The sequence below is a fragment of the Delphinus delphis genome, chromosome 1 (assembly GCF_949987515.2).
Source record: "Delphinus delphis chromosome 1, mDelDel1.2, whole genome shotgun sequence".
NCBI classification, from domain to species: Eukaryota; Metazoa; Chordata; class Mammalia; order Artiodactyla; family Delphinidae; genus Delphinus; species Delphinus delphis.
In genome coordinates, this window is record NC_082683.1 from 22358225 (window position 1) to 22383381 (window position 25157).

Here is a 25157-nt window from a genome sequence, read left to right on the forward strand (position 1 = left end):
AGAACAGAAATATAGATCAGTGGAACAGGATAGAAAGCCCAGAGATAAACCCATGCACTTATGGTTAACTAATCTATGACAAAGGAGGCAAGGATATACAATGGAGAAAGGACAGTCTCTTCAATAAGTGGTGCTGGGAAAACTGGACAGCTACATGTAAAAGAATGAAATTAGAACACTCCCTAACACAATACACAAAAATAAACTCAAAATGGATTAGAGACCTAAATGTAAGACCGGACACTATAAAACTCTTAGAGGAAAACATAGGAAGAACATTCTATGACATAAATCACAGCAAGATCTTCTTTGATCCACCTCCTAGAGTAATGGAAATAAAAACAAAAATAACCAAATAGGACCTATTGAAACTTAAAATCTTTTGCACAGCAAAGGAAACTACAAACAAGACGAAAAGACAACCCTCAGAATGGGAGAAAATATTTGCAAATGAATCAACGGACAAAGGATTAATCTCCAAAATATATAAACAGCTCATGCAGCTCAATATTAAAAAAACAAACAACCCAAGCCCAAAACAGAAGAAGACCTAAATAAACATTTCCCCAAAGACATACAGATGGCCAAGAAGCACATGAAAAGCTGCTCAACATCACTAATTATTAGAGAAATGCAAATCAAAACTACAATGAGGTATCACCTCACACCAGTTAGAATGGGCATCATCAGAAGATCTACAAACAATAAATGCTGGAGAGGGTGTGGAGAAAAGGGAACCCTCTTGCACTGTTGGTGGGAATGTAAATTGATACAGCCACTATGGAGAACAGTATGGAGGTTCCTTAAAGAACTAAAAATAGAATTACCATATGACCCAGCAATCCCACTACTGGGCATATACCCTGAGAAGACCATAATTCAAAAAGACACATGCACCCCACTGTTCATTGCAGCACTATTTACAATTGCCAGGTCATGGAAGCAACCTAAATGCCCATCGACAGACGAATGGGTAAAGAAGATGTGGTACATATATACAATGGAATATTACTCAGCCATCAAAAGGAACGAAATTGGGTTATTTGTAGAGCCGTGGATTAGTCTAGAGACTGTCATACAGAGTGAAGTAAGTCAGAAAGAGAAAAACAAATCTTGTATAGTAACGCATATATGTGGAACCTAGAAAAATGGTACAGATGAACCGGGTTGCAGGGCAGAAATTGAGACACAGATGTGGAGAGCAAACGTATAGACACCAAGGGGGGAAAGCCGCGGGTGGTGGTGCTGGTGGCGGTGTGATGAATTGGGAGATTGGGATTGACATGTATACACTAATATGTATAAAATGGATAACTAATAAGAACCTGCTTTATAAAAAAAATAAATAAAATAAAATTCAAAAAAAAGAATTACATGAACTTCAGTTGGTTGAGACCACTGCATCTTTCCACTCTGACTTTCCCTCCTTCCCACTTGTGTCCTCTGACCTTGAGTGGCTACAGGTATTTTTTATTCTTTTTTGTTTTTTTGGTGTTGTTTTGCATGATATATATTTTTTGTAATCAATTTTTTAATTGAAGTATAGTTGATTTACAATGTTGTGTTAATTTCTGCTATACAGCAAAGTGATTCAGTTATACATATCTTGATATATATTAATATATTCTTTTTTAAAATATTCTTTTCTATTTTGGTTTATCATAAGATATTGAATATAGTTCTCCATTTTTTTATTCTTAACTTTACATATTTTTTTAGAGAGGGCTCCAAATAATCTTTAGGCCCCAGAATCCTAGACCTGCCCACTGAGTCCTGAGTTTACCCAACTGTAAAGATAGAGCAAAGGCTGTGAAGGGTCTTTACAGGAGTAAAGATGATCTCTTTTAATCCTCTCAAAGGCACTGAGAGGAACACCACAACCCCCTGCCTCAGAGCTGACCCCCATGCGCCCAAAGCAGCCCCCCTACGACAGGTTCAGCCCCTGGCGCTGGTCCCCTTCGGCAGCCTGGGCGGCTGAGCTCTACGCCACCCCAGCGGCTCTATGACCGCAAGGTGGCGGCAGACACCATCTTTCCTTCTCCATGAAGCCTGCGCCTTCCAGATTCCTGGCCCCAAACAGCCAGAATCTTAGCCTTCCCACCAAACACCTCCAGCAGCTCTTTCCTGCCCTGTCAGGAAACGGGAAGTGCTGCCTTCAAGTCCTGGCCTTGCCACTGGCTCTGTAATCGCAAGTAGTCACTTCACCTCACCCAGATAAAATAGGGGGATCTCATGGGAACAGGTTAGTGAAGTACCTGGCAGATACATAAAAAGCCAATCATTGGCAACCACTGCTGTTTGAATAGGGGCTTCTGGGGATGACACCTCCCCTGGCAAGGGGTTCTCCTGGCGGGATTGGCCCCCTCCCCACACTAGCAAAGCTGGGCAGCAGGGCCTTCAGAGACCTTCGGTGTTTATTGGTGGGCACCCTCTGTGCCCACACATGCATCCCTCCCTGGACTGGGGCATCTGACTCGGCTTTTTCTCCATCCCTACCAATCCCCATCTCTCCCTTGGAGGGGGCTCTGCAGCGTCTTGCCCACCTTGATGTCATCCTGGGGATCTTCCCCAGGCTTCAAATGGATCCTCCTGGGGAGGGTTCCTTGAACCACTTCTCACCAGTTCTCTCTCTCTTCACCTCAGATGTCCCCCAAGTGACTGCCACACCCCAGCCAGCACATGGCTGTCTCTACCTCAAAGCCTCCCTGGCTGATCCCCAAATGTCAGTATCTGCCCTCTCCCCCACCACCTGCCCTGCTCTTTTATTAAAACAAATATTTATTTATTTATTTGGCTGCGCCGGGTCTTAGTTGTGGCATGCAGGATCTTAGTACACCGACCAGGGATCGAACCCAGGCCCCCTGCATTGGGAGCGCAAAGTCTTAGCCACTGGACCACCAAGAAAGTCCCACCTGCCCTGGTCTTAACCTGGCATTCAAGGCCTTCCACTATATGGTCGCACAATTCACTCTGTGCTCCAAATATACCAGACCATTTTCTGTTCCCAAAGTACACCTTCACTATTCGACTTCCAGGCCTCTGTGCAGGCTGTCCCTCCCCCTGGAATGCCCTCTTCCATTTCCATATAGAAAATTCATCCTTAAAAGTCTAGCTGGAAGGTCACCTTTTCCAGGCAATCTTCCCTAATCCCTCAGATGGGATCCTTTTTCTTTTCTGGGCTCTGGGTATACAGTTGCTTTAGGGCCTTCATCACAGGAGGCCGTGAATCACAACAGGAACATCCATTATGTATGGAGAGCAACTTTCAGTTTACAAATGGCAACCCCGTCTAATACCCTAGAGTCATGATGTCCTGGAGTCAGGAAAGTGAGGTAATGGCAGGATGAGTGCGTTACCTCATTTGACTGTTGAGGAGACAGGCTAGGAGAGAAATATGACTGGCCAGGTCATACACCCACCCTGTGAATGGTGGAGTCAGGATTCAAACCTGCAGCAGATTCCAGCCACATCCCCTGCCTCAGGCCTGAGCTTTCCACTCTGTCTCCATCATTCCTTGTGGCCTGGTCTTGTGACACCCTTCCCCAGTTAGACTGGGTACTGGTCAGTTCTGAATAATGTGTTCAGTTAAGTTTTGTTGAAGGAACAGACGCTCCCACATTGGCCCTGCCCCATACCCTGGCCTCATTATCATCCAACTCAAAACCCAATCAGGGCTGGTGGCAGAGCCCAGGCTCTGGCAGGATAGGGAGTTGGCTGGAGGCCCAGGCAACGCAGGAGGAGGGGGAGACACAAACAGGTTCCTTCCCCCAAGCTTATCAGTCCCCCACAGGCCCCAGGCAAACTCGGTGCTCAGTCTGGGGATACGAGCTGTGTGACCTTGGCTGTCGCTTCTGCTCTCAGACCCTCTTTAGAACACTTTTGGCTGTAAGGATTCAATGGGATCAAATGAGAGAATGCACATAAAATAATAGTGATCGCCTCCTCTGGAGGCCTCCCCCACAGGGATCACCTCAGGGAACAAATTACTCCCTGAGTCAGGGGAGGGAGGTGGAGACTTCACAGGCAGGGGCGGTGGGGCAGGGGGCCAGGAGTCCAGGCGGTGACAGCACCCAGCCATCCCACCCCCCACACAAGTGCACAGGTCACCTCAGCAAGAAACCCAGGCTGTCTAGGCAGAGAGGGCCCTGGGCAGGGCAGACTTCTCTAGGGCCCCAGGGCCTGGTGGGAGGTGGGGCCGGGGTGGGGGTGGGGGCCCAGTTTATATGACACAGAGAGAGACAAACACAGAGTCACACCCTCCGTGCAAACTCACCAACAAGGGCACACTGGCACACCCATAAATGCACCCCGCCCCCAATACACAGAGATGAGAGACACACACAAGGTCAAGATCACAAGCACACTCCCACGTAGACGTCCCGCGCACGAACTCGGAAACACAGAGGCCTCCCCCACCACACACGCATTCCCAGGCCCACACAGTTATCAGGCCAGGGCAGGCGCTGGCGTTGCTGAGTCACCCCCAAGCAGCTCCTGCCTAGCAGAGGAGGAGCCAAGTGCCAGCCCCAATCCGGGAGGGGGCGGGGCCTGCGGCAGCTACTTAGAATAGCCTAGTCCGGGCCGCTGCGGGATTCTCCTCGCCCGGCTCCTTCGATTGAGGAGCGGAGAAGAGGGGGGTGTAGGGGGAGGAAACCCCTTTTGCCGAGGCTAAATCTAGGCATTCACAGCCTGCTTTCTCCCAGGTGAATGAACACATGTGGGAGCAATTAAAAACTAACATTGGATCCATTACCGGGTATTTGCTTATGTATTTTCACATACTCTCATTTAATTTTCGAAACAGTTCTATATGAAGTTGGGGCTCTTATTAATCCGGAGGGAAAGTGATTTGCCCAGAGGTACGAAGGTGGTAAGATGAAGAGCCTAGACTCGATTGCCTCCAAATCCCAAACTCGTAACACTGGGCAATATCACCTGGTGGGCAGGTGAGAATGTGGACGAGTGAAAGGTGCCTCAGTAGGCTTGGGAACCTGTGTGTGTGTCAGCTTTCCCTGTGGGGTCCCCTGGGCGAAGGACTGAAAGGGTCTCAAGTGTCCAGATTTCTGGTTAAAGGAACTAGAGATTCTGTGGTGCATTGGAGCCTGTGCACCTTTACCAGAAAGCATCCCCTAGATCTAGGGGCTCAGACCCTTCTCTGCTAGACTGTGAGCCTCTTGAAGGCGGGGACCAGGGCCCTGAAAACTAAAACAAGACTTGGCTCAGAGGAGGCTTCAGTGAATTTGGGGGAGCAAACCATGAATTTATAACTTTGATATAACGTTAACATCAATAATCATAATAAAGGCTGACACTTTTTGGATGCTTACCCTGAGACTGGCACTGTTCTTTGTACTTTACATGGATTATTTCATTTAACAGCACAGCTTGTAAGTAGCAGTGTTGGGTTCTGAGACTAAGGCAGTCTGATTCCAGAGTCCATCTAATAGGAAGACCACTGAAGTCATAGGAAGTCACTAGTCCTCAGTGAGCTTCAGTATGCTCCATTTGCCCCCAGAAGTGATTAGCTCTCCATGGCTCTCCAACCTGAAATATCCTATGATTTTATGATTCTTTGATTCCTCAGCAGGGAAGAGGGATTAGGTTTGTTCTCTGTGGGCAGGACTCCTCAAGGGCAGAGCTGGCCTTCATTTTAGGCAGAGCTTTTGAAGTCTCAGGACGTTTTTAAAATGAAGGCGGCCTGACTGGTAGGTGGTGAGCTTCCTGTCATTGGAAGTATGTGAGAACAGGTCTGAAATGAGGTAAAGAGGGGAGGGGACTTGGACCAGTGACTATGTAAGCCCCTTCCAGCGCTGATGGGATGGACAATCAGGAGGGGGAAAGTCTCTGAGAAGAGTGGCAAGATGGGGATGAAGGGAGAACCCACATTTACTGAACGCCACCAACTGTGTGACAGACCTGCCCTTGACACTTAACATATATCGCTAATTCTCAGGAAAACATTGTAAGATTTATAGTTGAGGAAATTCAGATTCAGAGAAGTGACTCGCTCGAGGTCACACAGGTGGGACAGGCCACCAAGGGGTCCTCGCCAGGGTCACTTCCCTAAGTCCCTTATGACAAACTCCCTATCTCCCTTCCAGCCTTAAGGGTAGCACCACGTGGCAAATTGCACCATACTTTCGCCATATGACGTCAGACACCACACCAGCCAATCCAGCAGCTCTCTGCCCGACCCTCCCCAGACCCAAAGGGTCAGCACCCTGCCGCCCAGAGCTAGGCGTCCGGTCAGGCCGCACCTGCAGCCCCCGCCCCTTCCCGGTTGCGACGCTCACAGTGCCTGGCTCTTTCCCCCACGCCGCCCCGCTGACTGGCAGTTGCCTGCACCAATCAGAAGGCGCCCCGGGTCGGGGGCGGGGCCTCAAGCCGGAGTTGCCCTGTCAGTGCAGGTGGAGGCCCCCGGCGGGGCAAAGTGGCAGGAACCTCTTAAAGGGCAAGAGTGGCGGAGGGCGAGAACGCGGCCCGGCCCGGCCCAGCCAGGTCTCCGCCCCATCCGGCCCAGGTGAGCCCGGACCGCCTGGGGCCGACCCCGGGAGGGACGGGGTGAGAGACGGATGGACCCACTCCCTAGGGCCCGGGCCGTCCCGCGGGTGGGGAGAGATCTGGTCCTAGGGGTCGGGATCGGGGGCTCTAGGGGTCCCGGGTTCCAAGTTCCGAACTGGGGGTCCAGAGGGGCCTGGGCGTCTCGAAGTTCGGAGTGCGGGGAGGGGCAGGGGCGACGGGAAGCGGGTCCGAGAGCTCGCGTCCGGAGATGGACTCTTGGCGCTGGCGATCCCAGCCGGTCCCGGGCTTGTCTGGGTCGGGGGTCCCGGGTTAGGTGCCGGCGGGCGTGTCTCTAAGGAGTGCTGCAGCCCAGCCCTCCCCCCAACCCCGCCCTGTCGGGCCCCGAGTGCTCCTGCCGGGCCAGCTGCAGCGCCGGCGGAGCGGGCGGGCTGGCGGCGTGCAGCGGGAGGGGGCACCCGGGCCCAGGGCCCCTCCGGCCCTTACGTAACTGACTTTGAGTTTCCGGACTGAGGGACCCGTGAGCTGGGGCGCAGGCTCTGCCCGCCAGGGTGGCTCTCCGGTCGCCGCCCTGGACGCACACGCTCCCTTCCAGGCTTGGTCTAGGAGACTTCTCTCTGTCTCCAGTCGGCCGAGTCTCTCTGTCGTGCTCTGGTTCCTGCTTGCCCGCGGTTCCCTGTGTCTCTTATCTCCTCTGTGTGGCCCAGTCTCTCCCTGTCCCTGTCCTCTGTCTTTCTCTGAGAGTTTTCTGCCCTCGCCTACACTTTCCTATCCTACCCCGAAAGAGAGACCCCACCTCTTTGGGGGTAGGATAGGACTTCTCCCCTCCAACAAATTGAGGGCCGGGACTTGTCCAGATCGACCTCAGCCCTAGCTTGCCCCAGAAGGCGGGAGGGGAGGACTACCCCATGGGACTGGGGGAGGTTACTCCGAGGCCCACAGCTTCTTCTGGGAGGGAGTGGCTGAATGTGACACCCTTAAGTTCCCGGATTAGGGCTGAAGGCAGACCCCTCTCTGCTTCTGGAGTCATTTTCTCCAGGAGGAGGCTTGGGGAGAGCCTGACCTGGGCTTGGGCTTAGGGAAGCTGGGAGTCCGTGTGAGAACTGCCTGGTGTCAGGTCAGCCTAGCTGCTCAGCTACTGAAGGGAAGAGAGTGGGGCCGGGGAGGGGCCAGAGCACGGGCACAGAGCCCCTGATGTTACTGCATGCTCCCAACTTCACCCCAGTTACAGGCCTGGGGACTGGCGTGGGCAGGCGATCAACAGGAGGAGGCCAGAGGACTTTTGCATGGGGGGCGGGGGAGGGTGGAGATAGAAGTGACAGACTCTCAGGTCTAAGGAGCACTTACTGGGATCACTCCCTGCTTTCAGGTCCCTCCTGAGTGTCAGAGAGACAGACACCTCAGAAATAACTCCCATACTGGCTGCTGTCCGGTGCATGTAAACAAGGTGTACCTGCTGCTGTCGGGTGCATGTAAACAAGGTGTTAATAGCAGCTATGAGGTGGTAATTGTTAATTCTGACTAGGAATGGGGGAGGAGAGACTTTGCAGAGGGGGTGGAAGTTTTGGGAAGAAGGGCATCCAGAAGCTGTAGGGAGCAGAGAGGAGGGACAGGAGGGGACTTCTGGTACCCTGTAGGCTTTACATGCAGCAGAACTGGGTTTGAGTCCTGGTCCTGCCACTTCCTTGCTATGTGACCTTGCATGAATCACTTCACCTCTCTGAGCCCCAGGTTCCTCCTTAGTCAATAATCCAGCTCTTACAGGCATTAGCAGAATCAAATGAGGCAAAGCATGTGCGGTGACCAGAATGGTAACTGTTCTGGGAACAGGCCAACAGGGGTGTTTTAAGAAGGGAATAGAGTGAGGAAGCCCTGAGGTTTCCTCTGGGTATATAGGAGAGACAGGCAGAGCCTGCCAGTTCCTAGCACTGTGGGATGCAGGAGGAGTGCCTGGGTGTGTGGGTGACACGCATGTGTTTCCTGCTCAGCCCATCCCTGAACTGCCTAGACCAGGCTGGCCTCCCTCCTGAAGGCCCCAGGGGCCAATAGAAGCTCCCAGGCTGCCCCACTCCCTAGGCCAGTGGGGGTGGGGCCCCTAGCAGGGCAAGGCCAGCACCCCCTTTGCAGAGTGGACCCTGGCAGGGAGCCTGGCTGACTCTGCTGGGCAGGAACCTCCCAGCCTGGCTGGGAAGATGCTGATACAGTACAGGCCTCTGGAGGCGCAGAGCTCTGCTGGCTGGAGTTGGGTACAGCTGATAGGACCTGAGACAGAAGCGGGCTGTGGTGGAAGTGAGGAAGGGAGATGCAAGAAGAGACCTCTGGAGGGGGAGCCTGAGCAGAGCTGTGGAACCAGAGAGTAATTTCATGTGGTTATTCCCTAAGCCTTTCCTGAGCACCTACTGTGTGACATATATGGGTCAGCTGGCCAAAGAGCTGAATAGGATACCCATGAAAGACTCACCATAGAGGTCATGGTGGCCTGAGATTTGTTGGGGATTTGCAGAGTGGACCTTTATGATAGTCCCCGGGGGATGGGGCATTCAGAATTTCCCCGGGGCCTAAGATTTATATTAATGGGGCAGGATTCCACTCCCTGATAGTCTGTGGGCAGTCACTTTTCTCCCTGGGTCTCAGTTTCTCTTTCTGGGAAATGAGAAGGCCAGATGAGCCTAGAGTCTCTAAGGATCTTCCGGCGCCTGTTACTACAGCCTCCGGGACCTGGTTTGGGACTACCCTCACCCCACGTGAGGGGAGGGGGAGAGAATGGGGCAAGGGCAAGTTTGAGTGTGATGGGCCCCCAAGTCCTGTTCTTGGCCTGTGTTCTCGAATCACAGTTGGAACTGCAGCGGCTCGAGCACTTACAGAGTGCATGGCGCTCTGTGCCAAGCCTTTAATATGCAACATTACGTATTCCTCATAATTCTTACATCCTCGTGAGGGAATAGGTATTATCCCTATTTCACAGGAGTTCAGGGAGTGAATTGACTTGACCAAAGTCACACAGCTAGGAAGTGGCTGGGCTAGGATTCTAAGCCAGGTCTGTCTGCCTCCAAAGCCCAGACTCGGCTAAAAGGGGGAGACTCCACCCGTAGGTACTGAGGTGCCCACATTGCTTAGCCCTTACCTGCAGAACCTGCCTGACCCCTGCTGGGTGAGCTCAGAGCTCTGGGATGTTCAGGCTGGGGAGGTGGGGGACAGGCTCTGTGGGTGCCCACTGGTTCCAGTAAGGGGGGAAAGAAGCAGAAGGAGCAACTTGGGGGTCAGGGCCTCACAGGGAGTTTCTCCAGAGGGCCAGCCCCACCTGCCTATGCTCAGTGCAAGAGCTGGGCACTGAAAGGCAACCCTGGGTATGTGGCCAATTTGGACCTCAGTTTCTCCGTCTGTAAAGCATGGGTTTAGAGTAGTTGAGTACAGACATTCCTTGGCCTGTGGGTGAGTGGCTGAGTTTGGTGATGGGGTCAAGGGTTAGAGGAGGGGTTGGGTAGAAGTGGCTGAGCCTGCGGAGGGAGAATCTGGGTCAGGAACAGCTTGGATCCTGGGCTGGCTGTTTGACAGCAACTATTTTAGATGAAGGGACTGAGGTTGGAGAGGTTCAAAGGCTTGTCTGGGGCTGGACAGCTAGTATGGCAGAGACTGAAGGGCAAAATGGATGGGAAGACCTGGAGAACAACATCCAGGCAGATGCCAGTTGGAATCCTGGCTTGACCACTTAACTAGTCTTGGAGACGTGAAGTGAGCGGCCAAGAACACACAGAGAGGAGTCTCTTCACCTCACTGTCCTCATCTGTAAAATGGGAATAGTAATAATTTTGCCTTTGTCCACTTCCGGGGTCATTGTGAAGGTCAAAGGAGATGCGGCATTTGTGGAATCAGGTGAGAATGTGGGTGCTGGTTATTTTTCAGTCCAAAGCTGCACTTCTGGGTGTGTGTTTGTGGGGAGGGAGCATTTCTGACAGCAACGCTGCTGAGATGCTTCACCCTGGGGTGATGCACTGGAGAGCAACCCTAAGAATGTCACCACTATTTATTGAGTAATTTGTTACCATACACCAGGCACTGGGCTCAGAGCTTCACCTCTCATTGTCTCCTTTAGTCTCTGCCTTCTCAGGTAGATGGTGGCCTGACCCACACCAGATCTCTCTGAAACCCATGCTTACAGCTCCCTGTGATAACAGTAGCTAACATTTATGAAGTTTGCTGTGTTACTGTGTGCCAAGCATTGTTCAAAATGTTTTACATATATTAACTTACTTAATCTTCACAACAACCCTGGAGGTGGGTACTAATACTTTCTGCATTTTACAGATGAAAATCTGAGACACAGAGAAGTCAAGAAATAGGCCCAAGGTCACCAAGCTAGTACATGGTAGAGCCAGGGTATGACCCCAAGTTCTCAAGTCTCCTCCTTGAAGCACTCATCACAGTTGTAATTCAGTTATTATTTATAAGATTGCTTCCTCACTGACTGTAGGTTCCATGAGGGCAGGGACCAACACCTGGTACACAGTAGGTACTCAGCTAATGTTTGTCCGCAGGGATCCTGCTGCCTCCAGTGGGCTGGGCCCATGGAGACCCGATGAGCTCAGGGTAGATTATCAGATTATCAGACTGCTGACTAAGACGGTATCTGCCCCAAAGAGCCCCGGAGGCAGAGGGAAGGGCAGGGTTTCCCCCAGGCCCAGGCTCAGGCCAAAGAGGGGCCCCAAAGGCTTGTTTGTTGGCTGTGCTTGTATCTCACTGCTGTCCTTTGCTTCCATGTGCCGCTGCGGCGATGACTCCACGGCTTCTCCCCCAATGGCTGCGTGATCCCATGGCTGCTTCTGGGTGAGTACTGGTTTGGCTAAGTAACTGCCAATGGGCTGTATTCTAACGCGCGTCCTGTGGCTCTGAGGCCACTGGGAGGTGTAAAGGGAGGCCTGGGGTGGGGGAGGAAGAGCTGAGGGAAGATCCTAACTCTGAAGTTAGGATCCTATCACAACCAGCTGACTTCTTTCCAGACTCCTGACACACTGATGCAGTGATTTTTGCATCTGGTTTTAGCCACTGATGGGTGGCTCTTTGCGTCTCCGTTTTGCATCTGTAAAGTGGGAATATTAACACCTACCTGACACAAGTATGTTTATTCTTTTATTCTCGTAAGCCCCACGAGGGCCGGGATGTTTGTTCACCTGTGCACTGCTGTATCCCAGCACCAAGGATAGAGTGGCTCACAGTAGGTACGCAATGAATATTTCTGAACGAAAGAAAATATTAATTCAGCATCACTGTGCACCCGTCATTGTGCTGTGTATTGGATTAAATGGCTAATGCATATGAAGTGCCCAGCCTTATAGGGGCTCAGTGAGCATGAGTCCCCTCTTTGCTCCCAAGATTGTGCATTCCTTGGGGGCCAGGTCTCTGTTAAGTGAGCTCTGGGTCCTCTGAACTGAGTGTGGGATCAAGTACCAAGGAGGCATCAGTCAGCAGAGAGAGGGGCCTAGGCAGCAAGACTCAGGGCCTCCGCTTAGGCCTGGGGAAGGAGTGGCAGAGCCTCTGGATTTCATCAGAAGGGTGGGTCGGCTGGGGAGGTCTGGGGCTGAAGGAGGGAGGGATGGGGAGGGACTCTGCCTCCTAGGACTGCCACTTTCCTAGCTGTGTGATCTTGGATAAGTCACTAACCTCTCTGAGTCTTGGAGACCTCATCTGCGACATGCATATCACAGCACTTGCCCCACTCGGGCGTGGGAAGGAGCCAGTGAGAAGTGCGGGGCACAGGGCCCTGCTTGGTAGCTGTTGGTTTTCTCCCAGGCCTGGGCTCATTCTGGGAGAGGACTAAGTAAAGTGTTCCTCTTTTTGGCTCCTTTCTCCTACTTTTAACTTCCCACCTGGGTGGAACTAGACTCTAGGAGTCAGGAACCCCAGACTCCCCAGCAGGCTGGCCAGGGCCCAGGGATAAGGGCTGGCTTCTGCCCAGTGTGGAAGTAGCTGAGTGGAGGTCCCAGCTCTGCCATTTTTTGCTGTGTGACTTGGTTCAGTAAACCACCTTCTCTGGTCCTCAGTTACCTCACCTGTAAAATAGGGTTAATAAAGCATACTTCCCTTGAAGGATTATTCAGTGAGCGAATGGGTGGAGTAGGAATCATCATCACTATTACTATTTGGCCCTGGCTGAGGAGGCTCCAGGGAGGCCCCTGGAGAATTGCATCCCACCTTGGCCGAGGGATCCTGAGACTCTCTAGTCATCATATGTACTATTGCCACTTATTGGATATTTTTCATATGCTGGGCTGGTTGTTATACGTTATTTTAGACACATTATCTCATCTAGTCCTCCCAGTGACCCTATGAGGTAGGCATTATGGCCTCAACTTTAGGGATGAGGGAATTGGTGCAGAGTAAATCAAGTGAGTTACCCAGAGTCACATAGTTATTTAGGGGTGGAGCTGGGGCTCAGACCCAAATCTGCTCACCCTAAGGCCGCAATTATTAGTGTGAAACCCTCTTACTTCCCCAAAGGAGGCAGAGGCTGGGTCTGGGTCTTCTCTGTCCATCTCCATTGCCCAGCACAGTACTGGTGGGGGCTGCTGGGCTGTTTGCTGAATATATAGACACACACACACACACACACACACACACACTCACATATGTGCACGTGCGCGCACACACACACATGGCGCACACACGCACACGCACGTGCGCGTGCGCACACACACACACACACACACACACACACGCACAGTACCCCCACCCAGCCTGGTGCTCCAAGAGTTTTCAAGAAAGGAGAGAACAGAAAGCAGGAGAAGGCCTGCCAGCGTAGTTGTTGAGAGTCAGACAGACCTGGCTTTGAATCCTGCATCTATCTCTTCCTAGTTGTGTGACCTTGGGCAAGACATTTAACCTCGTAGAGACTTAGTTTGCGTATCTGTAAAATGGGGATAGAAAAAGAAACTACCTACCTCTTAAGAGTTCTTATGAGGATTAGATAATGCACATAAGGCACATGGTGAGTACTCAATGATAGTAATTATTGTTATTATAGTTATAATTATGAGTATTATTTTGGGATTACAAAGATATCCCTCTTGAGACAGTGGAGACCAGGCCTGGGAGGAACCCGCTGGGGGCAGGCAGGTAGTAACCAATCTAACAGGTTCTGAAAGTCACCTGCATATAGGGAGGGAGGAGGCCTCTTGGAAGTAGGAATGTACCTCCCTTTCCTAGCCATCTGCTTTCATTCATACCCACTCTGTGCCAGGCCCTGTGTTGGGCATGGGGCACAGAGGTGAATCTGTGTCACCTCTGCCCCCAACTGCCTCCTTGCCTGGGAGCTCAGAGTCTGGTTGGGGAGGAGGACACAGAAACTATCAACGCCACCTTTGATTGAAGCACTAAGGTGTGAACTGTGAACATCTCCTCAGGCAAAGGCCAGGAGAAAGGGCATTCCTAGCGGAAAAACTGCTTTGCCAAGGTACTGAGCCGTGACCTGCACTTGGGGGGATGCGGCTGGAGAGACAGGCTCAGGGGAGTTAGGGGACTTGGCCCAGAGGCCATGGGGGACCATTGGGTGTGAAGCAGGGGAATGGCGTGGCCAGGCTTGTATTTCGGAAGGATCACCTGTGCGGAGCACAGACAGGAGGGAAGGGGCAGGGGCAACCCTCCAGGTGAGTGATGCTGAGGCATGGGGCCTGGGACTGAGCTGCAGACTGGGGAGCAGCGGGGGGTTGTGAGCTCTGTCCAGGAGGCAGAGCCAGCAGGGCGAGCTAAACTGCAGTGGGCAGGCAGGAGGGGGAAGGGGTGAGAGTGAGGTCTTAGGTCTGGGGGTGATGGGGCCTGCTGGGGTCTCTGGCTGAGGGACACAGCCGGGTCAGGGGGTAAAAGCCACTTGTCTGCTCCTTGCCACCTTCTGCCTCAGTTTCCCTAGGGCCCATGCCCCCTACTTCTGCCTTGGGGGTCCCTTGTGGTGAACCTGGTAGGTCTAGCAGGGAAGAGAGCTCTTTGGGGTGGAGGCTGGACAGGGGCTGTGAGGTGCAGACAAGCCTTGGGTTCTAGCCCTGCCAGTGTCACTGAATGTCTGTGTGGCCCCTGGACGTCACTCCCTCTCTTGCCCTGTTGTCCGCGCCTTGAGAGAGAGGACAAGAAAACCTGTTTTGCCTTCCTCAAAGGTTCAGTGATAAAATACAAGTATAGACACCATACATCTATTGAGCATGGACTGTGTACTAGGTTCTGGGGGCACAAAGATGACTCAGAGGGGGTTCTTACCCTTCAGGAAGCATGAAGCACTTCAGAGCGAGCCCAGCCCAGCAGGTGCCTAACTCTAGGCCTCAGGGGAAGAGATAGCTAAGCTGGGACTTGAAGGATGGATAACAGCTCTCTAGGTGGGCAGTGGAGGGAACAGATTTCTAGGCACAGGCAAGAGCGTGTGTGAAGGCTTGAACCTACACAATGTGCTTGGGTCCTAAGTACGTAGTTTGGTATGGCTGGAGCAAAAAGGGAGAGGTAGGTGGTGATGGGAGGTGAGGATGGACAGGGAAGCAGACCTAGATCACGCAGGGCTTTGGAGATGGTCACTGTGGAGATGATCGCTTGCTACTCTCTCCTTCCTGCATCTTCATAACTGCCTGATCCCCTCATAGAGACTGCCAGGGCCCTTTCCACCCTCCTCCTCTCCCATCCCCCCTCCTTCCCTCCTTGTCCCTTCTTACCCCCACTCTAGTCACACCCAGTGGCTGCCTCTCTCAGGAGTTAACAACCTGGGTTCCCTGCTGGCTCTGCCACTTATACGTTGTGTGGCCTTCGGTCATTTGCCCTCTCTGAACCTCAGTTTCCACCTCAGTAAAATGGGGACAGCAGCCTTCCTCACAGGGAAGGGTGGAGGCTTCAATGAGGTAATCCCCACGAATGGCCTTGTACAGCGTCTGAATGTAACGTGCACCCATCAAAAGCAGCTCTACCTAAATCATCATGCTTTGGACTCCTCGGTCTCTCTGGTCCCACCCACTGCTTCCCCTGCCTCTCCTGACAGTGAGCGCTGGCCAACAAAGGAAGGAAAGGATTAAGAAACAAGCCCAATCTCCAGAGGGGTCCTGGCCCACTGCCGAGCTTGCTCCCTCCTACCCCTGGCCCCCCCTTGGCCTCAGGCCCAAGGACGCTCAGCCTTGAGGGCAGGGCTCTCCCCAGCTCCCCACCCTAGAGGCCCCTCCTGGGCTAGAGGCCAAAGCCAGCAGCAGAGTGATGTCCCGTATCTGTGGGAGGCCCCACAGTCTGGGCAGAACTGGATCCCTGAGCCTCTTGGATTTTATAGCAAAGGCTGGTGACCAAGTCCCTTTTGGCACAGATGCAGGAACCTCAGATCAGAGCAGGTGGCTGATGGCAGAAGGTCATGCAGCAGGAGCCTAGGTCTCCGGACCCTTTTTGCACTATCCTGTGAATGGTTTTGACGCTGGCTATCATTTCACCTCCCTGAGCCTCAGTTTCCTCTGCTGTAGAATGGGGCTGATTTTCCTGTGAGGATTGGCCATAATGCAGATAAAGCACTTAGGCCAGGGTTCAGCACTCTGAGGCCTCAGTGGTAGGTAGCAACCGTGACTGCTGTTACAACTGCTGCCTCTGAGAACCTTCTTCTGCCCTACCTCTTCCCAGCCTAGGAACCTGGAGTATTTGATACAGTTTCTTGTTGAACTGATGACACCCAATAAACTGGTTTTAAAGCCAGAGGCTCAGCATCTTTTGCCCCCTCTCCCCCACCTCCCCCTTCCTAGTTGGCTAGAACACTCTATCCTCACCCTTGGCCTGATTTTGGCCTCTGCCCCTTGCCCATCTCTGCCCTCCTGGCACCAAGCCTGCATGGTCTCTCTTCCAGGAGCCACATGAGGCCAGAGTTTCCCTTCCGCAGCCTCCTCTGATCAAATGCCACTGCCAGTACTTTGAAAAGCAGAGTCAGAAGGGTCTTGGTTACCCAGGCCTCAGCTGATTTTACTGTGGAGACAGTTGAGGGCTGAGGGGACAGAGGTGGACTCTGAGTTCCCTGGAACTGCCCTCAGGCAGCTAAGACGACACTAAGACTTTTGCAGAGGCCGTGAAATAGGCCTAGAAGGGCAAACCTGGTCCACAGCCCCAAATGTGGAAGAGTAGAAGGACCACCAGACTGGGGGCTGGAGGGCTGCGGCCCTCACCCAGCTCTTCCTGACCTCTCTGAGCCTCTGTTTTCTGTTTTCTAAAAGGAAGGGGATGGATTGATGTCAGAGGTTTCTCCTAACATTACAGGATTAAAAGAAGGGCCAACAGAGCTCAGTTTGAGTCGCAGTTTCATCACTGACCAGCCGTGGGACCTCTAGCAAGTTGTTTTACCTCAGTGAGCTTTAGTTTTCTCAGTTACAAAACGGGAAAAATATTAGCACCTTCTCATAGGTACTTAAGGGCTAAATTAGATAATTCAGGTAGAGTACTCCATCCATAGCTGGCACACTGGAATTTTTGTTGTTATTCTTAGATTAGCAGAGGCAAGAAGAAATCAGCCAAGGCCAGTTGGGAAGCAGTTCACGGAGAAGGCAGGGCTTGAGAATGTGCAGGATTCATCTGTTCATTCATTCACTCAACACATACGTATTTAGGATTTGCACAGACAGGGCATAGAGAAGAGGAGCAGGGAGGCTGGAGAAAGCTGGAGGCAAGCAGACCTGCCTATTCTAGATGTGTGATGTGGGATCATTACTTCTCTTCTGTGGGTCTCATTCCTTCAACTGTAAAGTGGTGAGAAAAGTGAGTATAATCCTAACCTCCAGAATTGTCCTAAGATGCAAGAGAGTTCAGGTATGCAGTGGGTGATCAGTCTGTCTGATGCCTTGTCTCTCCCAGCTCTGTTAATGACTAGAGGTATGATCTCAGGCAGCAAGTCCTTGAATCCACCAACCACACTTCCACCCCAGGGCCTTTGCACTTGCTGGTCCTTCGACCTGGAACACTCTACCCCCAGATCCTTCCACGACTTGTTCTCTCATCTCCTTAATTTTTTTTGTTTACATGTCACCTGCTCAGTAAGGCCTTTCCTGACTACTCTATTTAACAGTGTGGCACGACAACACCAACACTCCCTATCCTCCCTCCTGGCTTATTTTTCTCCACAGCACTTATCACTTTTTGACATACAATATTTTATAGAATATTTGCTCATTGTTTGACTCCCCCCACTGGAATGTAAGCTCAGTGACGATGGTAATATTTGTCTGTCTTGTTCAATGTTATATCCCTTGTACCTAGAAGAGTGTGTGGTTCATAGTAGGTGCTCAGTAAATATTTGTGGAGTGAATTAGTGAATAAATGAAGCCTCTCCTCTCTGGGTGTAGCACTATTCTGAGCACACATACACACACACACAATAGATTCTCAATAAATAATTGTATGAGTGGTCATCATCTCCATCTGCCAGATAATACCTTGGTTGGGTCAACCCTGAAGCCCTTTAGCTTCTGACATTTTCTGCCAGGGCATCATTTCAGCTGGAGTGCCCAAATCTTTTGTTCCTGAGTCTGAGCTATGCAGAATTTCTAGTTGGGACTCTTTGGCTGTTGGGCCCACATGGTTATTATGTCATTATTGGTAATTAGCACTTAGGCCCAGAGGATTGAGCTTTTTGTTTTTCAGCAGAAATCACAGCAAAGAGCTGTGCTAGCCAGCAGGGGCCCAGGCCTGGAGTGGCTTCCTCTATAACTAACCCCTTCCCAGCTATGGGTCCATGGCTTAGGAAGACCAAGACAGAGGTGCCCGAAGCTAGGGGCACCTGCATACCAGCTCAATCGCTGTCTTCCCCAGGCAGTATTCTGCAGACTTTCTTCTCCTGCACATGCTTGGCTCTCCATGCCTAGCCTGGTTTAGAGGGGGGTTCCCATGCCTCTGGGGGAGGTATAGTTCCCAAAGGTCCAGCTCACAGGGCCATTTTCTGGTGCCCAGGATTCAGGTATTATGGGTGGAGGAAATAACCCTATGTTTAAGACTCAGGAGACTGGGTTCAAGTCCCTGCTTAGCTGCTGAGTTGTTGGGTCCCTGTAGGCACATCAATACCTTTTGCTGGGCCTCAGCTTTCTCATTTGTCAAACAGAGATAAAGAGATAGACACTTGCTTGGCTTCACCAGGGAAGAGAGGCAGGTTAGTGTAGTGGGCAAGGATAGGGCTCTGGAGTCAGACACACTTGGTTTCCCCACTATACCCCTTCTTAGCTGTGTGACATTGGGCAAATTGCTTCACCTCTCTGACTTCAGTTCCCAAAGCTAAAGAAGGGGGTTAAAATAGTACCCACTCCATAGGGTTGTTGTGACAACTAAATAAGGGAACGCAGGTAAAGGATCTGCTCTTTACGTGCTCTTTACGCTGGTATTATTATAATGACCATTACAGGAATGCAGGCCATCTGTAAACTGTAAGACAGTACTAGCAATAAAGCCAGGCAGATGTGGGTTTGAATCCTAACTCTGACTCTTACTAGCTGGGTGATCTTGGGTAACTTTTTCACTTCTCTGAGATTCTGTTTCCTCATCTGTACAATGGGAATTAGAGTCATACCGTGTTCAAGGGGCTGTTGTAAAGGTTCAGTGACGTGTTGCATAAAGAGTACTTGGTACAATGGCTTGCAGATGTCATCCCCATTTTATAGATAAGGAAGAGAGGAGTAGTGACTCGCCTGAACTCACATAGCATCTCAGCGGTGGAGCTTTGATTTGAACCTCGGTCTGCTTACCTTAAAAGCCCGCAATCCTTTTATCTCTTCTTGCCATCACCCAAATATGGGACGATGATGAGGGTGTTTGTTCTTGGTGCTACTGGTCTCATCTCATTCATCCCGTGATCCCCAGTGCCTACGCACAGGAGGTGCTCAGTAATGTCTGCTGGATGAAGAAAGGGGGGACCAGCATGTCCTCAGTTCCAGGGAGTCTTTTGCCTTGGGATTGAGGATTTTTTTCTGCTTGGTTGATAGCAGAATAAAAATAAACAATAAAAATCATACTTAGCACAGGTGTGCGCTTGTAATCTGAAGAACCCTTTGCACCTCCCACGTAATTGATCCTTCTTGCTACCCTGGGTGATATCCTGGGTGGGTACCTCTATTTGATTGGTGTGGAAATGGGAGCCCAGGCAGGGTGTAATGGATGAAAATTTGCGTCCTGCCCAAAATTCACATTGAAGCCTTAATCCCAATGTGATGGTATTTGGAGATGGGGCCTTTGGGAGGTGATCAGGATTAGATGAGGTCACGAGGGAGGGGCCCTCATGATGGGATTAGTGTCCTTATGAGAAGGGATACCAGCGAGCTCCCCCTCTCTTTGCCATGTGAGGACATGAGAAAAGGTGGCTGTCTGCAAGCCAGGAAGAGAGCTCTTACCAGAATCTGACCAGGGTGTCACCCTGATCTTGGACTTCCAGCCTCCAGAACTGGGAGAATATAAGTTTCTGTTGCTTAAGCCACCCAGTCTATGGCATTTTGTTAAGGCAGACCGAGCTAAGAGAGAGGGTAAGTGACTTGCCCACAGTCACACAGTGAACTTATTGCAGAGCTGAGGCTGGACTTATTTGTAGTCATTTCTCTCTTTTTTCCCCGTGGAAAAACTCCCAGTCACTGGAAGGCTTAGAAATGGAGACTAGCTAAATGCTAGACAGACAGCTCAGGAACTGTCCTGCCACAGCAGATTTGGAGGATCTTAGGGCAAGTCAAACCTGGCCATTTCTGGGTACCCAGTCTCCTCCTGCTTCCCCATAGCTCCTTCTCTGCCCTCTCCCAGGGGAGGGTTGGGCCAGGCTGACTTTAGCAGGTTTAGAAGGGGCTCAGCTAGCTGGTGGCACTGAGCCTGTTCCCATGTTTCTTGGGAAACCCTCTGGGCCTAGAGGGTTGCCTGCCTGGGGGATAGAGAATTAGTGGGTTAAGCTTGAGTGAGCTGGAGGCTTGGCTGGATCAGGGACATTAGGCATACCCCAGCTGGTGAGAGAAGGGGGTTGGGGAGGGTCATGGGAGGTCAGATTCTTGGGTCCCTCCTTGAATGGCCCAGGGCTCCAATCAGAAGCAGCTACAACAGCCTTTCCCTGGGGTCTTGGGACAGATGTTGATGTTGCTCCTTCATCTCATTTCCAAAGTGCTTTCCTGAGAGTGATATGAAAGCAGTGTGGAGCAGAGGACAGTGGTAGCAGATGGACTTCGTTTAAACTGTGTGACATTGGGCAAATCACCTAATGTCTCTAGACTGTAGTTTCTTCAACTGCAATTGAGGCTAATAACACTTTGCAGGGTTGCTATGCAGCTAAGTGCATTAATGCATATAAAGTACGTGACTGGCACATAGTAAATATCTAATAAATGTAGTGGTCATTATTTTTTTTTAATTTTTAATTTTTTTGTGGTACGCGGGCCTCTCACCGTTGTGGCCTCTCCCGTTGTGGAGCACAGGCTCTGGATGCGTAGGCCCAGCGGCCATGGCTCATGGGCCCAGCCGCTCCACGGCATGCGGGATCCACGCGGACCGGGACACGAACCCGCGTCCACTGCATCGGCAGGTGGACTCTCAACCACTGCGCCACCAGGGAAGCCTGGTCATTATTTTTAATAATAAATTATCTCTAAGGTCCCTTCCGGCTCAGACAGTCCTAGGTTATGTGGCTGTACAATTTAGCTTGGCCTCCAGCTTTGGACGAGAAATGTAGCTGCACTTAGAAGAAGGCAGTGAACAGAATCTGGAGTAGGGGTCAGAAAACTTGGGTTCAAGTTTGGGCTCTGCCGCCCCTGTGCTATGTGACCTCAGGCAAGTCTCTTCCAGTTTCTGGGCCCATTTCCCAATATGTTTAAAATCAGCTTGGGCTTGATGATCTCTAAGGGCCTATCCAGTTCTAACATTTTGTGAATCTAGAGGCCTAAAGGAATACCTTACTAAACGGTCCACTGGGTCCTATTTTACAATTTTGACTTCCTTCCCTTCTGTCCCTTGTTTCTTGGAGTGTCTTCACAGCAGAAAGGATGTAACTTGCCAACGCCAATATATGGATTTTAATCATACTTAGCTGTTTTTGCTTTTACTGTGCACAGGGAACTCTTTAAAACAGAGCTTAATGCAATTTTTGTAAGCAAAGTGCATTCTATCAAAGACGTCAAAACATGCTCTTGTGTTTTCAAATGTGAAAGAGTATTCATTCATGGTATTGTCTTTCATTGCATTTGCTGATTTCTTTTGCTTTTATCTCAAAAAATGACCAGCACAGGCAGCTGTGTAGGTTATAATTAAAAAATATATGCTGCAGTCAGTGTGTTCTAAAAAATAATCATGGGTATGATTTAGATAAAAAGATATTTGTCAAGTATATAAGAGAGAAAAATGGGGGGAAAAAAGGGAAAGAAAAAGAAAAAAGAAATAAAAAGAGAGAAAAATGGGAAATAACCTAAATGTCTAATAACATTTAGGTTTAATTAAATTATGGTACATCCACTTGAGGGCACTGTGGGTGTCATAATATATTGTTAGGAGAAAAAAGTTGGTTCTGAAACAATATGATCTAAAATTTAAAAAAGCATTAGGCTGAACCATATGCAATTGCTGATACTTGACCATTTTAACCTATAAAATCAGCAATTTCATATGACTTAATATATATAAACAAAAATGTACATCTGGGGGCTTCCCTGGTGGCGCAGTGGTTGAGAGTCCGCCTGCCGATGCAGGGGACATGGGTTTGTGCCCTGGTCCGGGAAGATCCCACATGCCGTTGAGCGGCTGGGCCCGTGAGCCATGGCCGCTGAGCCTGTGCGTCTGGAGCCTGTGCTCCACAATGGGATAGGCCACAACAGCGAGAGGCCCGCATACCGCAAAAAAAAAAAAGAAAAAAAAAAGTATATCTGTTAGGAGAGGTACTAGAAGGGAAATCTCCCACCAAAATGTTGATGGTAGTTATTTCTGATTGATGGCTTTATGCTGATTAAAATTTTTTTTCTTAACTATATTTTCTGTGAATAATGCAAGCACTACTACTGAAAATAATCCCCTAGAAAGGTATACCACTGTATAACAGCAATTTTTCCACCTTGTTATAGCTTGTTTGATTTATCATTTGTGTTTAAAAGGTCTAAAATGACTGCAATTTTATTACCATGGGCCGGATAGAAAGCTCTACCCCTTTTTTTTTGCCGTACGCGGGCCTCTCACTGTTGTGGCCTCTCCCGTTGCGGAGCACAGGCTCTGGACGCGCAGGCCCAGCGGCCATGGCTCACGAACCTAGCTGCTCTGCAGCATGTGGGATCCTCCCGGACCAGGGCACGAACCCGTGTCCCCTGCATCGGCAGGCGGACTCTCAACCACTGCACCACCAGGGAAGCCCGGAAAGCTCTACTCTTCATGTACTTTTGGTACCAGGATTGGTTTTTATTCAGTAGTGACTGTTCAGAACACTGCTGTTGGGCCCAGGTTTTCAAAGCCCTCTTCATCTCTTGCCACTCCCCACAACCGACAAATGTTTTCCATGAGTCCTACCACTGGGGCTTCAGGCCAGCTGTGTCCCTAATCTGCCCACGTCCCAGATTTGGGAATGGTTCAGACTCCAACTGTTCCCCCACCCCACCCCCGCTTTCTTCCAATCTCATCTTTTCCAGGTCATTGGAGGCCCCATCTACTCTCCCTGGCCTTCCCCCCTGGTCACCACCTAATTTCACCATCTAATTTCACCCTCTTCTGTGCAGCTGGTGTTTGCTTTTTGCTGGAGCTCAGTTTGCAATGGGGAAGGATTAGGACCCTTTCATGTTGTCTTTTTTCTTTTTTTCCCTTAGTGCCCTTGACCGCTCCAGGGTCTGAGAGGCAGCTTGCAGGGCCTGTATTCCCTAGGAAGGAAAAGGAGGGGTGGTGGGGGAGGCAGAGGTGGGCTCAGCTGGCAGGCGGGATAGAGATGGCCCCTAGAGACCCCATCCTGGGGCTTGGAGCATGCATGGCACAGCCCTCACCCTGATGTGAGCATGGAGCAGCAGGCAGGGAGGGAGCTGAGTTTCTTCCTAGGAAATTAGCTTCAGAGAAGGTGCTTGGGACCTTTACCCTGTACTCAATGGCAGTCTCTGCAGGGTGAGCTGGGACCGGATGTCTGGTTTGTAGAGGCCTCTTCTGAGAGGGCAGATGGGCACAGGAGTAAGGGTAGTTTCTCTGCCTTTGGGTTGGGCATTACTTTTCCTCTCACCCCCTACTATGTGTTGGGCCCTGCTACACTCAAGCATCTGGCACTTAGCCTAACAGGTGATGGTGTGTACCTAACTAATAACAAAAGTCCCTCATGTGTGGAGAGTACTTTACAGTTTACAAAGCCCTTTCATCTCCAGGCTAAGAATGAAAAGCCAGGACTGGATTTGAAACCTTTAAGATTCTAAAGCCTGTGTCAACAGTTCTGGTGCGGTGTTGCACGGCACTCTGCATTTGAGTGGTTTACATCTGCCTTATGTCTGGCTGTTTTCTGCTAGCCTAAGATCCCCACTTTTTTTTTCAGGGTGATGATTATTAAATACTACACACTCCAATGAAGCCTCTTTAAGTACAGTGTGTCACTGCCTAGCACTTCATGGCATAGAGAATCTTGGTTTTCATGAACCTGTATTTGCTGGATAACACAGAGATGGTAGTGGGGAGCTGTCTTGTGATTGATCTTCAGGATTTATCCTTCATGGCACCAGATTTCCAGGTCTGATAGGTGAAGGAAGCCTCTGAGGCACAGAGGTGGTAGAGCTAGAGCTCCCGAACCTGAGGACCTGAGGCAGGGGACCAGAATATTCAAGAACAGATGCTTCACCCCTAGTACACAGAATGACCTGGGCCAAGTCACCTGACCTAACTAAGCCTCAGCTTCCTTATATATAACATGGGGATAACTCATTCACTCGTTCAGCAAATACTTATTGAGTGTGCACTGTTTTGGGAGATGAGCAAGAGGACAAAGTCCCTGCCCTCCTGGAGCTTGCAGTCTAGTGAGTCTAAACTGCAGCAATTTATTGAGAGGGACAAATAAGTAAATATGTAGTAGAAAGTCAGGTAGAAGTGCCATGAAACAAAATTAAAGCAGGGCAAGGGTGTGTAAGTGGAGGCTGTCTTAGATAGGGTAGTCAGGCGGTCCTCAAGGGTCTCTTATGATGTTTCAAACAGATAACCATGTAATGTGCTCAGCTCGGTGCAGGCAATTGAGTGCTTACCAAATATATTATGATGTCAGCGAGCCCCACACCTCTCAGTCCATATTTTAGTCTCCAGATAGCAGTAGTAATTAACACTTAGGTAGATCTTACTGTGAGCTAGGCACTGTTCTAAGCCCTTTACATATATATATAGTTTTAATTAATTAATTAATTTTTGTCTGCATTGGGTCTTCGTTGCTGCCGTGGGCTTTTCTCTAGTTGTGGCGCGCAGGGGCTGCTCTTCATTGTGGTGTGCGGGTTTCTCATTGCGGTGGCTTCTCTTGTTGCGGAGCACGGGCTCTAGGTATGCAGGCTTCAGTAGTTGTGGCTCATGGGCTCAGTAGTTGTGGCTCATGGGCTCAGTAGTTGTGGCTCATGGGCTCTAGAGAGCAGGCTCAGTAGTTGTGGCACACGGGCTTAGTTGCTCCACGGCATGTGGGAATCTTCCTGGACCAGGGCTCGAACCCGTGTCCCCTGCATTGCCAG

The 25157-nt window shown here is 50.6% G+C and overlaps 1 protein-coding gene across 34 annotated transcripts in view; it reads left to right on the top strand.

Moving 5' to 3' along the window:
• The first annotated feature begins 6727 nt into the window (after positions 1-6727).
• The window catches only part of EPB41 (erythrocyte membrane protein band 4.1), a 204351-nt gene continuing 185921 nt past the window's right edge, over positions 6728-25157 (top strand). For 10 of the 34 annotated variants that reach the window (XM_060017464.1, XM_060017479.1, XM_069540880.1 and 7 more), the window contains exon 1: positions 10399-11343. In XM_060017464.1, the coding sequence (XP_059873447.1) occupies positions 11291-11343 (53 nt within the window). In that variant the 5' untranslated portion in view covers positions 10399-11290. The other 24 variants (XM_060017542.1, XM_060017503.1, XM_060017510.1 and 21 more) reach the window with 6 other exon arrangements.